Raw genomic sequence first — 14,635 nt, forward strand, 5'->3', positions numbered from 1 at the left:
ATTGCTCTTTAAAAATAAGAGGTGACTATTTAAACAGAAATAATTTTTTTTCTCCCAGTGGTCATGAGTCTTTGAAACTCTCTTCTTCAAAGGGCAGTGAAAGTAGACCTTTGCCTTTTGAGGAGAGTTCTAGTGAAAGCAGTGTCTTTGGATGCTTTTAAGAAAGCGGTAGGTAGATTCTTGATAAGAAAGGGCCTGGAAGGTTTTTAGATTGGTAGGAATATGGAGTAATCTGATCAGCCATGAGGTGTAAATCTACACCTTCTAACTTGTATATTTGTAAATGGGAAGTAAGGAACAGGTCGTGGATTTCCAATATCTTTCCTGCTAATGTGTGATCGGTGTGCTATAAGGTTAGGTGGAATGAGTGTGAACTTTGCTTGCAAGTCTGGAGTATGTTGAACATATAATGACCTGTTGATCATAGACACTTGATCAGCACCTCATCTATCACCTTCACCATTCAGTTCCTCCATCACAAATGCACACAAACAGCACTGTGTAGCAATATACAGAATACACTGCAGCAACTCACAATTCAACAGCATCCTCCAACTACATGAAATTTATCATTTAGAAAGATGAGGACAGCATACACCTGGGAACGCCACCACTTGTAAACTCTCCTTTTAGCTATACACGTTCCTGACTTGGAAATACGTCATCATTCCTTCACTGCTGCTAAGTCAAAATCCTGGAACTCCCTGTGAGAACTACGGCTGTACCTACACCCAATGATCTAAAGGAATTCAAGAAGGCAGCTCACTACCTCAAAGGGCGTTTGAAATGGATAATAAATTCTGGCCTTGTCAGTGATGCTCATATGACATAAAGCAATGTGGAAAATACTTAAATTGAGAGATGTGTGTGAACTCTGAAATTTTAAAGTTTTAAACCATAAACTTCTAAAACTTTTAATGCACGTTATTAGACATTTTGTGTTATATTTGTGCATACTGCAGCTTATGCTTTTGATTAGAAAATCATCTTTAAGGCAGGCAGAACACAGGATAGATATAATTGGATTATCTGTGAAGAAGTACAAAAAGTTCCCTTTGAAGAGATTAAACTGACTGACAATTTTATAATTAAACTCTCCTAAACAATGACGATATGAGATGGGCTTGCCAGTCTGAATCCACTGGAAAATACTCAAAGATCACTAGAATTCACACAGGATGCATTTTGGAAGACAAGATCATTTGATTTACTCAAGTTAAATCTATTCTGAGAGAGTGTTGAGCACAGAAGTTGTGTTGCGGATGCTGGGGTGACAAGTTATGTACAGCAAATACCATGGAGGAGGCCAGCGACTGAGATAGTGGTTTTTAAATCTGTTTATTAGGATTTGACTTTGCATTTAGAACCACTAAATCAATTCTGGCATAATGATTTGTTTGGAAAATATTCTGACTTACTATTGAAAGCTTTTGGTAAGCAGTAAAGTATGAACCTAACCATTCATGAAAATTATCTTTTCTTTCCCCCAGGGAGCAGATAATCAAACCAATGAGGGTTAAACCAGATGGTACGATAGGTCCATTGGAGGAAGCAGCAAATGAATACACCAGTGATCACAATTCCACTTCAGATTCTGATGAAAACATCTAGCAGTGCAATTGAAATCCCTTTACCAAACTCAGCCTACTATTTTCACAGTATACATTTGTCAGTTGGAGAAAAAAATGGTTTGCAGCATGAAATGCATTAAATGCATTGGGTATCTGTAATGGTGTCTGATAGCTGTCCAGAAAGGCGGCCTTTACCAGCAGAGAAGAGGTTTTCTATTTTATTTCTTCCACACTATATTTATACCATCATTTGTAAAGCCAGAGAATGCTCAGTTTTCTAATATTATCCAGTTCCGTAACTGACAGCATGAGCACACTACCCAGGAAGTCTGTTATTTCCCTGACCTGTATTGGAGTTGGAATAAAAGGAGAAATGCTGTTCAGGATCAATCTCTGCTGGAAAGCACAATGAGCAGACCAATAATCAGTGTGTCAAATCAGGTGATTTGAGAGTGTGTGAAGTGGCCGTTCCAGAAATAGTTCTATGTGAGATCTATAGAATCATGCTTTTACTTTATAAATCAAAATTATTTAGCATATTGAAATTATTTCCAAAAAACTCTGCCAAAGTTTAAGGATTTGCACTTATACATTGTCTTTCAGAGTATTTCAGATCATGTCACAACCAGTTTATTACTGCTTAAGTTTAGTCACTGCTGTTTTTAGGTAAATACAGTAGCGATTTTGTACACTGCAAGGTCCAACAATGAATATGAATGACCAGTTAATCTGTTGTTGGTGCTGTTATTGAAGGATGAATGTAAGCGAGAGCATTAGGCAAATACTCTATTCTTTAAAACACTTAGCTGTGTTCCCTTTTTGAAAAAAAAAATGGAAAATAAATACAGGATTCAAAATTGGTGGCAGGTAGTATGATCTGGTTTAATATTAATTAGAAGAAACTTCTAGGAAGAGCAATAGAGCAATCCAGTACAAAGTTGCTTATGACCAAGATTATGGCTTTCCCCACACTGATGCAATCTGGATTTAATGCTGCTTTTGGTAAGAAAGGAATGTAATTTAAATAAATAAGTTTGGATTTTGCTAAAAAGAGACATATGCAAGAATACCAAATTTCAAACAATCTCAATAATTTATACTGCATGAGTATGCAGTCAAAAATTTCAGTAAAGTATCTCTTTTTAGCAATATTAAAGTTCTGTTCTACCAAGCAGCAAGCTTTTTAAAAAAAACTGAATACTAAACGTGTCTGAATTTGTAGGCTTGAGAAATAGACCATATTCTGTCAAATGTGCATCTAGTAGCATTTATTGCCTGTATTCATGATAAGTGTATGTTGTTATATTAGGTAAGCTGTCATTACCTTTTAAGAGCTTTAATTGGAGATGGATTTGAGCTAGGTTCATTATAAATGTTGCAATTGTTTTTTATAGAAAACAAAATTAGCCTAGTTTTTAATGTTTAAAGATGGGTAGACAAATCTCTTCATTTGTGATTCTGCAAAAAGAACAATGTGTAACTGAAAGGAAGAGAAATGGCTTCTTTGACATGGCTATAGGATGAAAGATTGCCTCTGAGTGTGAAGTTTTCTTTGCAATATTCTGCTGGTCAGACTTGATATGGTACATAAGGGGGCCAGTCATGTGATCTTATCAGCATTGGGTCTCTGAGCATGATGATTCTATAGCAGCCATTGCAGTTTCTGTTGTGTTTCGGACACGATCGGTTTTAGATAATTCTTTCAACGAGGTGTTTCTATGAGCAGAAACTGACTGCCAAATAAGTATCACATATTCAACTTTTATCACAAGCACTTATATCCATCACTATCCAAAGTTGAGCTTGGATTATAGTGGGAATTGTTAGAAAACATGAATCTGTGAAAATGTCAATCCTTTTATTGTTTTTGATGATTAGAAATGGGATTTGAAAGTCAGACTTTATTCAGTAATTTGTATCTTTGCATGCTATCATATAAACCAATATTGATCATGAAAATATTGATGAGCCCCACACTGTCTCAGATCTAGCTAGATTGTGACTCAGTGTGATGAGCTAAATGGCAGCCACCTATATTTGCCATAGTAATAATTGCATTGAATCCCTTAAAATGAAAATCATGGTCTTATTTGATGTACAGACACTTAAATTTCTTCTTCGTGTATGCGTCAAGAGAAATCAACATTATTCTGTTTTACATAACTGAATTGCTAAATGTCATAGCATTTTACAGCACAGAGAAAGGCCCTTTGGTCCACTGTATCCCTCCAATCATCAAGTGTCTATATAATCCCATTTTCTGGCAGTTGGCCCGTAGCCTTTAAGTTCTGGTGTTAAGTGTTTATGTAAATACTATTTAAGCATCTCGAGGGTTCCTGTCTCAACCACTCAAGCAGAGAGCTCCAGATACCCATAATCCTCTGGGTGAAGAGTTCCTTCTCCTCTGATCTGTCATAGCCCCCCCACTCCTTACCATAAAACCATAACCTGCTTACTGGCCCCTCTATCTCCCTACCAATGTCCCTTATAAGCCCATATACCTCAATCAGGACCCCTATCAACCTTCTCTGCTGTAAGGAATACAGGCCTAGCCTGTCTGGTCTCTCTTCATAGCTGAAATCAATCCAGCCCCGTCTACATTCATGACTAGATGAACGGTGTGCACTGCAAAATAGCAAGGGACCCAGGACTGAGCCCTGTGGTACTCCACTCGACACAGTCACAAAAATATCATGCAATCATTACTCCCTACTTCTCGGCATGAAGCCAATTTTGGACCCCAATTGCCCTTAAGCTTTTGGACTCGTGGCTTCTTAACTCTTCTGTCATGCAAGATGTCGTCAAAGCAATGTAGACGACATCAACTGCACTACCCTGATCTGTACATTTAGGCATCTCAAAATACAATCCAATTTGTGAGACATTATCTGCCCATAACAAACCCATGCTCACAATCCTTCATTAATCAATCCTTGAGATTAATTCTGCCCCTCAGAATTTTTCAATTCCATCTGGTTCCAAACTCATCTTTATCAGTAATGTCCTTGAGGGAAGGAAATCTGTCATCCTTGCCTGGTCTGGCCTACATGTGACTCCAGACACACAGCAGTGTGGGTGAGTCTTAACAATTAGGGATGCGCAATAAATGCTGGCCTAGCCAGTGTTGCCCTCACCCTATGAATGAATTTCTTTTATAATCACAGCTGTTAAGACTCACTGGCCAGTAGTCACCTGCAATTTACAGTCTTGAGGTCTCCACATTAAATTCAATAATTTCAGAAACTGACCACATTATCTCTCATTAATTTCTTATGTTCACTTACCCTCCTACACACAGCCTTCTTATTTGCTTTTAGTATAGAGGACCCATTTTTCCTCTTCATACATTAATTTACAATCATTTCACATTTCATTTCTCCATCATTCACATTATCTTTTATCCTTTATGTTTTGCAGTCAGCTTCTACGTCTGTCAAAAATATATATTAAAAAAATTTCAACATCTTTCAAATTCTGAAGAGTTATACCAGACTTGAAACGTTAACTGTTTTTCTCTCTCTCTCTCTCTCTATGAATGCTGCCAGACTTACTAAGTTTCTCCAGCATCTGCAGTATTTTGTCTATTATTGGCCTGTAGTTTCCTGGTTTATCCTGCCATCCTTTTGAATGACAGTACCATATTAGCTCCAGTCCACTGGCACCCATCGTGTTGCCAGTGAGGATTTGAAAACTCGGAGCAGTGTAATCTTTTCCCTTGCCTCCAAATGAGCCTCAGATATATCTTATCTGGGCCTGGGGATTTGTTCATTTTAAACCCAACAATTTCCTCCCCCTCATGCTAGTTGGTTTAAATATAATTGTTCACCCTCTGCCTCTGATTTCTATACCTACATTGTACTTCTGTATAGTGAATATAAATGCAAAGTTCTCATTTAAAACCTGAGCTAATCTTCTGGTTCCACAAGTACTGTTTATCCAGATTATCATAATGTGATCAAAGGATGCAATATTTGTAAAGTAATTTTATTAAGTTTTAAAGTAGATTCACGAACTGTGCAAAATTATATAAATAAACTTTTTTCACAAATTGTTGCAGCTTGTTCATTTCAAACTTTACACTTGTCTCATGTTAAACCTTGGTATCAACCATAGTTTTTATCGAGTCATAGAGAATACAGCACGGAAACAGACTCTTTGGTCCGGTAGGAAATAAAATCACATTTAAATTAAAATTTAGCATGAAAACCTTTCATGTCGATAGTCAACAAATTCTGAATCTGTTTGGACATAGAGCAGGAGAGACAAGCTAAGATTTGAGCAATAATTACTGGAAACCAAATTTCAAAATGTAGTTAAAATGAATACAGGGTTCTCAAACATCTTTGTGCCTAATGCAATTGGCTTTTGCTAGCAATCCAAATGGTAATGTTTAAGTCTTCATTCTGTCTCAAATTCAGAAGATTCTGATGTGGAACAGCTCTCTGCAGAGCTGCTCTCATTGTGAGACTGTTCAGCGCTGCTATGAGGAAAGCTTTTCAATCCATCACAGTTGTGCCTCTGGGCTTTTATAGATGCTTACCTGTAGAATTCTGCTGCCACTGTTCCGTGGCAACCAGCGGCTGGTCTGGTCCACTGTGGCTGCTTGTTTATTCGAGGGTTATCTGGAGTCGGGGTCCTTGATCAGTTCTGTGTTGGCCAGCAGCAACACTAGCACACTGCGGGTGAATTCACAGAGAAATGAATTTATGGGTGGCACGGTGGCACAATGGTTAGCACTGCTGCCTCACAGCACCTGAGACCCGGGTTCAATTCCCGCCTCGGGCGACTGTGTGGAGTTTGCACGTTCTCCCTGTGTCTGCGTGGGTTTCCTCCGGGTGCTCCGGTTTCCTCCCACAGTCCAAAGATGTGCAGGTCAGGTGAATTGGCCATGCTAAATTGTCCATAGTGTTAGGTAAGGGGTAAATGTAGGGGCATGGGTGGGTTGCGCTTCGGCGGGTCAGTGTGGACTTGTTGGGCCGAAGGGCCTGTTTCCACGCTGTAATGTAATGTAATCTAATCTAATCTGAATCAAGGTATACTAAACTACAGAATGATCTATGAATGATGATCTTACTGCAGCAGTTATGTCAGCCCTTTTAAAACAAGAAGCAAACATACTATCAGATTTTTTAAAAAAACTCCTTAACCAATATAAGTGCTCAGTCACCTATGTTTGTTTTCCCGTTGGTAAAGGCTATTTGAAAATTTCTCATCCTTGTTTTTAAATCTTGCTCTAATCCATCTCTAACCAGCTCCAGCTCCAAAACTGAAAATGTGTTGCTGGAAAAACGCAGCAGGTCAGGCAGCATCCAGGGAGCAGGAGAACCGATGTTTCGGGCATGAGCCCTTCTTCAGGAATGAGGAGAGTGTGCCAAGCAGGCTAAGAGAAAATCCGTGTAGAGGGAGGAAGAGAGCTTCTTCAAGGAAGGCCTGCTGGCACACTCTCCTCATTCCTGAAGAAGGGCTCATGCCCGAAACATCGATTCTCCTGCTCCTTGGATGCTGCCTGACCTGCTGCGCTTTTCCAGCAACACATTTTCAGCTCTGATCTCCAGCATTTGCAGTCCTCACTTTCTCCCAGCTCTAAAACTCTCAAACTCCTGCCATTATCCAATTCCAGTTTCCTGAACGTCACCAATTTTGATCGTGCCTCTATTTGTGGCCATCATTTCAGCTGCTTTATCCATAGATTCCTTTCCTGAAATCCGCTCTCCTCATTAAGATGCTCCTTGGGGACTGATTGTTCAGCAAAATTCTTGGTCACTTGATGATATTGACTTATTCTTTATTAAATTTTGTTTGATTATGCTTGTACCACCTCAGGAAGTTTGATTACATTTGTTGCTGTTGAGAGTCAAGGACAAGTTATGATGATCTTATCAAGTCTGGTAACTGCTAACAGGACAGGAATTAGGATGTAAAGTTTCAGGAACCATTAATAGAGAAGAAGACGGGTAGATGTTTAGAAACATAATTTTGTATTGTAATGGAGTAATAGAGGATTAATTTGCAGGAATATGGAGAAAGATCTGGAATGCAAGATGGGAATGAACTGTTCTTTTAAAGAAACAACCATGCTGCAATGGGCCAAATTTCTTCCTCACTCATGGCACATACAAAATCATAAAAAGAATTTTGCAAAGTGCCAGGTGTGTGTACTGCCGAGAGATGCACTGCTGCAACCCATCAAGACTCGATCAACTGCATCTTCGAAACCTGTGACCTCTACTACCTAAGAGGATAAAGGGCAGCAGGCAATGAGAACACTAACCCTTGCAAGTTTCCTTTCAAGCCACAAATCATCCCAAATTGAAAATTTATCACTGGCTTTTTCACTGTTGCTGGATCAAAATCCCTAAGTCACTTCTAAACAACACTGTGGGTGTATCTACACCAAATGGACTTCACGAGGGCATAAATGCTAGCCTTGCCCGCAATTCCCACAGTCTATAAATTATTTTCAAAATGGAACTGAGCTTATTGGTTTCACTCCAGGAGAACCCCAGTCCACAGTTTTTAGATGCTCAAAACATTTTCTCAGCTAAACCTCATTCTAAACTGCTATTGGGATGTGGAAAACACATTTCAACATCAAATAGGAAATTTGCTGTAAGATGAGACCTGCTGATGAAGCTTTTGAGTTTTGCACTCATCAGGACATGTAAGAATGCTCAATTTCAAATAATTGCAACAATTTATACTGCAGAAAGATGGGAGGCTGATTCGGAACAATAGAGTCATAGAAATGTACAGCACAGCAACAGACCCTTCAGTCCAACTTGTCCATGCTGACAAGACATCCTAACCCAATTTAGTCCTGTTTGCCAGCACTTGGCCCATATCCCTCTCAACCCTTCCTATTCATATACCCATTCAGATGCTTTTTAAATGTTGTAATTGTTTCGGCCTCCATCACTTCCTCTGGCAGCTGATTCCATGCTCACACCACCCTCTGCATGGAAAAGTTGCCCCTTAGGTTCTTTTTAAGTTATTCCCCCCTCACCCTAAACCTGTGCCCTTTAGTTCTGGACTCCCCCACCCCAGGGAAAAGATCTTGTCAATTTACCCTATCCATGCCCCTCATGATTTTATAAACCTCTATCAGGTCACCCCTCAAACTCCGATGTTCCAGGGAAAACAGCTCCAGCCTGTTCAGCCTCTCTCTATAGCTCAAATACTCCAACCCTGGCAACATCCTTGTAAATCTTTTCTGAACCCTTTTCAAGCTTCACAACATCGTTCCAATAGGAGGGATAAATGCACACAATATTCCAAAATTGGCCTAACGAATGTCCTGAACAGCCACAGCATGAGCTCCCAACTCCTATACTCAGTGCTCTGACCAATAAAGGAAAGCACACTAAATGCCTTCTTCACTATCCTATCTACCTGCAACTCCACTTTCAAGGAACTATGAACCTGCACTCCAAGGTCTCTTTGTTTAGCAACACAGAGCCTTACCATTAAGTGGATAGGTTCTGCTCTGATTTGTCTTTCCAAAATGCAGCACCTCGCATTTATCTAAATTAAACTCCATCTGCCACTCCTCAGCCCATTGGTCCATCTGATCAAAATCCCTTTGTACTCTGAAGTAACCTTCTTCGCTGTCTACTACACCTCCAATTTTGGTGTCATCTGCAAACTTAGTAACTATACCTCCTATGTTCACATTCAAATCATTTATATAAATGACAAAAAGCAGTGGACCCAGCTTGAACCTTGTGGCACACCACTGGTCACAGGCCTCCAGTCTGAAAAGCAACTCTCCACCACCACCCTCTATCTTCTACCTTCGAGCCAGTTCTGTATCCCCCTTTCTAGTCACAGGGCAAAATAATCCACATAAATATCATCTGGGAAATTGTTATAAAAAAAAGCACCAATCACGAAAATAAAAAAAGTCACAAAATATCATCTAGTGCACACAGTGAGGTTGCAAGATGCAAAAAATAAAGATTTGAGATGTTAAAACATGCTTTTCGCTGAGAGTGCATGGAATTGGTACAGCGATTTAATGTTTTGGGCAAAACAAACAGAGGAGAACTTTTAGTGAGTGGTAATGAGCTGGAGCTCAATGTCCATAAGCAGCTGGGGACAGTGACAATGATTGATTCCAAAAGGAAATTATTTGGGGAACTTGTGAAATGAGCCTGCAGGGGCTTCTGGGTGGGGTAGGGGAATGGGGCTATCTGGATTGTTCAGCAGAGAGTTGTTAAGCCAAGTAGGTGGGAAAGTAACTGGTGAGTCTGCAGAGGGATACAGATAGGTTAAGGGAGTGGTAAAAAACTCGTAAAATGGAATATGATGTAGGAAATTGGCACTTTGGCAGAGTGAAAAGAAGAGCTGAATATTATTTAAATGGGGAAAGCTGCCGTACAGAGGGATTTGGGAGACCTTAACTATTAATCACAAAAAGCTAACAACAAAGTTCATGTCAGGGAAATCAAATAAAATGTTGGCTTTTATTTCAAAGGCTATGGAATATAAAATGTAGGGAATTTTTGTTAAAACTATTGATGGCTCTAGTCAGACTACAGGGAATATTGTGCTCCCAATATACCGTCCAGAGATGTGCAGGATATGTGGATTAGCCTTGGGGAATGCAGGGTTATGGGGTAGCAAGGTGGGATGCTCTTTGGAGGGTTAGTGTGGACTTGATGGGCCGAATGGCCTACTTCCACACTGTAGGGGTTAGATTACATTACAGTGTGGAAACAGGCCCTTCGGCCCAACAAGTCCACACCGACCCGCCAAAGCGCAACCCACCCATACCCCTACATTTACCCCTTACCTAACACTACGGGCAATTTAGCATGGCCAATTCACCTGACCTGCACATCTTTGGACTGTGGGAAGAAAACGGAGCACCCGGAGGAAACCCACACAGACACGGGGAGAACGTGCAAACTCCACACAGTCAGTCGCCTGAGGCGGGAATTGAACCCGGGTCTCTAGCACTGTGAGGCAGCAGTGCTAACCACCGTGCCGCCCGGGTTCTATGATAATCTAAGGAAAGATACACTGGTGTTGGCAGTCCAGAGAAGAGTCCCTAGGGCTGAACCCTGACACGGAGGGACTGTCTTACGGAGGGTTGAGTATGTTGGGCCTGTACTCATTTGAGTTTAGGAAAATGCGAGGTGGTCTTATTGAAATATAAAGATTCTTCGGGGACTTCTCAGGATGGATAGAGTCCCATGGAGATGTACAGCACGGAAACAGACCCTTCGATCCAACTCGTCCATGCCAACCAGATATCCTAAATTAGTCTAGTCTCATTTGCAAACATTTGGCCCATATCTCTCAAAACCCTTCCTTTCATAAACCCATCCAGATGCTTTTTGAAATGTTGTAATTGTACCAGCCTCCACCATTTCTGGCAGCTCATTCCATACATGCACCACCCTCTGTGTGAGAAAGTTGTTCCTTAGGTTCGTTTTATATCTTTCCCCTCTCACCTTAAACCTAGGCCCTCTAGTTCTGGACTCCCCTACCCCAGGAAAAAGACTTTGTCTATTTATCCTATCCATGCCCCTCATGATTTTAGAAGATCTCTCCTCAGCCTCTGGCGCTCCAGGGAAACCAGCTCCAAACTATTCAGCCTCTCCCTTTAGCTCAAACCCACTAATCCTTTTCTGAACCCTTCCAGGTTTCCCACCTAGGACCAGAGGATATAATCTCAATAAAGGATCACACGTTTAAGACAGAAATAAGCATTATTTTTCCCCTCTCAGAGGGTCGTGAAACTCTGGAAATATGTACTGAAGAAGCCAGTAGACACTGAGTTGTTAAGTATATTCAGTGTTGAAATGGACAGATTTTTAATCAGCAAGACAATCAAAGGAGATGCAGAAAAGGCAAGAGAGTGGAGTTGAGAATTATTAGATTAGCTACGATCTTATTGAATGGGTGAATGATCTACTTCTGTTCCTAAGTTTTATGGTCTTTAGGGCTGAATGATTCTTTTTGTAAATGGCTATGATTAAATTTGATAAGGAAAACATTAAGATTCGATAGCTTTACTGAAGTATTTGGAAGACATTGATATCACATGACTTTTCCACAAACAGTGAAAACTTTACAACTCTCTACCTTGGTCAGCCTTCCATCCCAAAAACATCACTAACAGCTGGACACTGTTGATCAAGTCGCCCGGTTGCCCTTCGTCTGGGTGTTTCAAAGGAAGCCATGATGTAGAGGTGGTAGTGTTAGACTGAGGTGGACAAAGTTAAAAATTACACAACACTAGGTTATAGACCAACTAGCTAGTTACCTGATGAAGGAACAGTGCTCTGAATGCTAGTGCTTCCAAATAAACCTGTTGGTCTATAACCTGGTGTTGTGTGATATTTAACTATTTCAAATGTGTGTGTTTAAAAGGACCAACAGGAACCCAGTTCAGGAGCAGGCAGGGTACATGAGGCTGCACAGAATTCACAATGCTCACAAAGCATTCAATCTGCATCCAGGAAGGAAAGATGCATAAGATTATACAAAATATGAACAGAAGCAGGCCATTCAGCCCTAACACTTCATGCTGTTGCTTAAGCTTCACCCCCAATTTCCTCATCTATAATCTCTATTCCTATCTTTAACCTATGCTTGCCTACGCTCCCATTAAAATACATTACCCCTTTCACTTCAACTATTCCCTATGGTGGTGAATTAGATAGTATCACCACTCTCTGGCTACATTTTGCTGAATTTTCTTGTTCAGGTCTTGGTGACTCTTATAAAGTTGATTTTTTTTTATTCATTGCTCTTTAAATTGAAATATTCCCTGTGTCTACTCTACCAAAACATATTAACACTTTAGAAGGTCTCTATAGGCCATCCCTTAGTCATCTCCTTTCAAAATTTTCAATTGGGATTCAATTGGGATTCAACCCAATTGTTCAGCCTCTTCTTGAAGAGTGTTAACTCCACGTTTCTGGTATCACTCATGTTAAACTTTCTCTTGCACCCTTCTCCAGTGCTTCCATATCACTTTTGAAATAATGTGGTTACAACAGATCTCTACCTCCAACGATGTTCCCCTGACAATCAGGAGGTCACTCTGGATGTAAGTGTGCTCGCTGAACTCAAAGGTTCATTTTCAGATGTTTCGTCATCATACTTGGTAACGTCAACAGTGAGCCTCCAGTGAAGCGCTGGTGTTATGTCCTGCTTTCTATTTAAGTGTTTAGGTTTTGTTGGGTTAGTGATCCAAGGAAACCTAAACCATTAACAGAAAGCGAAACATAACACCAGCGCTTCACCAGAGGCTCACTGAGGGTGTTACCGAGTATGGTAATGAAACGTCTGAAATTGAACCTTCCAGCTCAGTGAGCAAACTTACATCCAGAACCTCAACCTGAGCTACAAATCTTCTCAAAAGGAGGTAACTCTTTCAAATCCTTTCTGTAGGACAAAAACCTTGCAGGGAGGCTTTCGCCAAAAAAAAGCACCATCTGATTTTGTGATTCCCAAAATAGTTTTACATCTTGGAATGCCATCATTTAGAATTGCAGCCTGGAAGAGGAAGAATGTTCAGGAGAACAGGCGGCAAACAGGCATAAAGCACTCATCACAAATCAGTAACTGAGCTACAAGTATTGTACTCAATCTGATGAGGTTGGATTGGATTTGATATATTTTTACAAAATAACAATTGATAAAGTTTGGGAATGTTTTACAGAAGCTGTGATGAAACAGTATAAGGACAAAATACAGGACTGCAGCCAAACAGCAGGCACTGCCAGGGATGGCGGCAGTATCCAAATTGTTGTGAAATTTTAAAGCCATCAAACACAATTAAAAATTGACATTCAGAAAGTATGAGACCTTGAAACTTACAGCTGTGACTGTATCCCTGTCTGGATTTGGGCAGCCCACACACCACCCCTTCTGGCTTCAGATTGGCCTCCTGCCAACTGGATGTACAATAGGTGGCCAGCGAGACTTGATTGGACACTATGAGGAGGGAGTTACAATGAGAGTCAATGGAGCCCTCAGTTCTTGTCCTGCCTCCCTTTCCCCAGCAAGTATCATAAAAACACAGCCCATTGTTTATTTATAGGAAGGAATGTTTGATTTATTATTGCCATGTACCTAAGTACAGTGAAATGTTTTGTTTTGCATGCAGTACAGTAGATCATAATGTACAAAGTCTCAGTGATTGAACAGAGCGAGGAATACAAAGTTACGGCTGCAAAGGTGTACAAAAAGCAAGATCAACGTTAGATTTGAAACTTGAGAGGTCCACTCAGGAGTCTAGTATCAGCAGAGAAGAAATGGTTCCTGAACCTGTTGGTACATGTGCTTAAGCTTTTGAGTCTTCTGTCCAAAGGAAGACGTTGGAAGAGATTATAACTGGGATGGGAGGGGTTTTTGATGATGTTGGCTGCCTTCCAGGGGAACAAGAAATTTAGATGGAATCACTGAATGGGAGGTTGGCTTGCGTGATGGATGGGGCTGTGTTCACAACTCTCTGCAGTATCTTACAGTCCTGAGCACAGCAGTTGCCATACCGCGATGCATCTGGATAGAATGCTTTCTATTGTGCATTTATAAACGTTTGCATATCCCACTATAATGGGCTGCCGACATAATTATTTCTAAAGTTATTCTGTCCTTCACGATCTCGCCTCCTCAATTAGATTGTTATGTCATCCTGGATTGGTAATGTCGTTTATTACCACAGGTTTTGGTGCACAGGTCATACAGTTGCTATGGTACTGAAGCCAGCATTGCTACCCCTGTTTTTGAGAGAAAGTGCTTGCAGGATGTTGGTCTCATTGCCTTTGCCAACATTTACTGCCCATCCCCAACAGCCCTGGAAAAGGTAGTCGTGAGCTGCCTTCCTGAACTGCTGAGTCCTCTGTGGTTAGTTACACCCACCGTCCTGTTTGGAGGGGGTTCCAGTTTGTTGATCCAGTGACATTGAAGGAATGATGTTAATGTTTCCAAGTCAGGAAGGCAAGTGGCTTGGACGGGAACTTGCAGGTAGTCTAAAATATACTTGTATCAGTGTTATCCACATTCTGAAAATAAACATAAAACTTTTCCCCAGCATTTTTGTTAATGGA

General features: G+C 40.6%; 1 protein-coding gene and 1 long non-coding RNA gene across 5 annotated transcripts in view; one reads left to right on the forward strand and one right to left on the reverse strand.

Moving 5' to 3' along the window:
• The window catches only part of ric8b (RIC8 guanine nucleotide exchange factor B), a 56,410-nt gene extending 50,788 nt beyond the window's left edge, over window positions 1–5,622 (forward strand). For all 4 annotated transcript variants that reach the window (XM_087997077.1, XM_087997076.1, XM_087997078.1 and 1 more), the window contains one exon: window positions 1,491–5,622. In XM_087997077.1, the coding sequence (XP_087853203.1) occupies window positions 1,491–1,611 (121 nt within the window). In that variant the 3' untranslated portion in view covers window positions 1,612–5,622. The remainder of the gene's footprint in view (window positions 1–1,490) is intronic.
• LOC148146724 (uncharacterized) overlaps window positions 1–11,720 on the reverse strand; it is an 82,481-nt gene extending 70,761 nt beyond the window's left edge. Inside the window, exons 1-2 of the long non-coding RNA XR_015760384.1 lie at window positions 11,661–11,720; window positions 6,112–6,247 (exon numbers count right to left, since the gene is read on the reverse strand). This is a non-coding gene — a long non-coding RNA (uncharacterized LOC148146724). The remainder of the gene's footprint in view (window positions 1–6,111; window positions 6,248–11,660) is intronic.
• Between the last annotated feature and the right edge of the window lie 2,915 nt (window positions 11,721–14,635).

Source organism: Chiloscyllium plagiosum, unplaced genomic scaffold (assembly GCF_037043375.1).
Source record: "Chiloscyllium plagiosum isolate Xiang-an unplaced genomic scaffold, Cpla_swu_hap1 HiC_scaffold_19, whole genome shotgun sequence".
In the NCBI taxonomy this organism is placed as follows: domain Eukaryota; kingdom Metazoa; phylum Chordata; class Chondrichthyes; order Orectolobiformes; family Hemiscylliidae; genus Chiloscyllium; species Chiloscyllium plagiosum.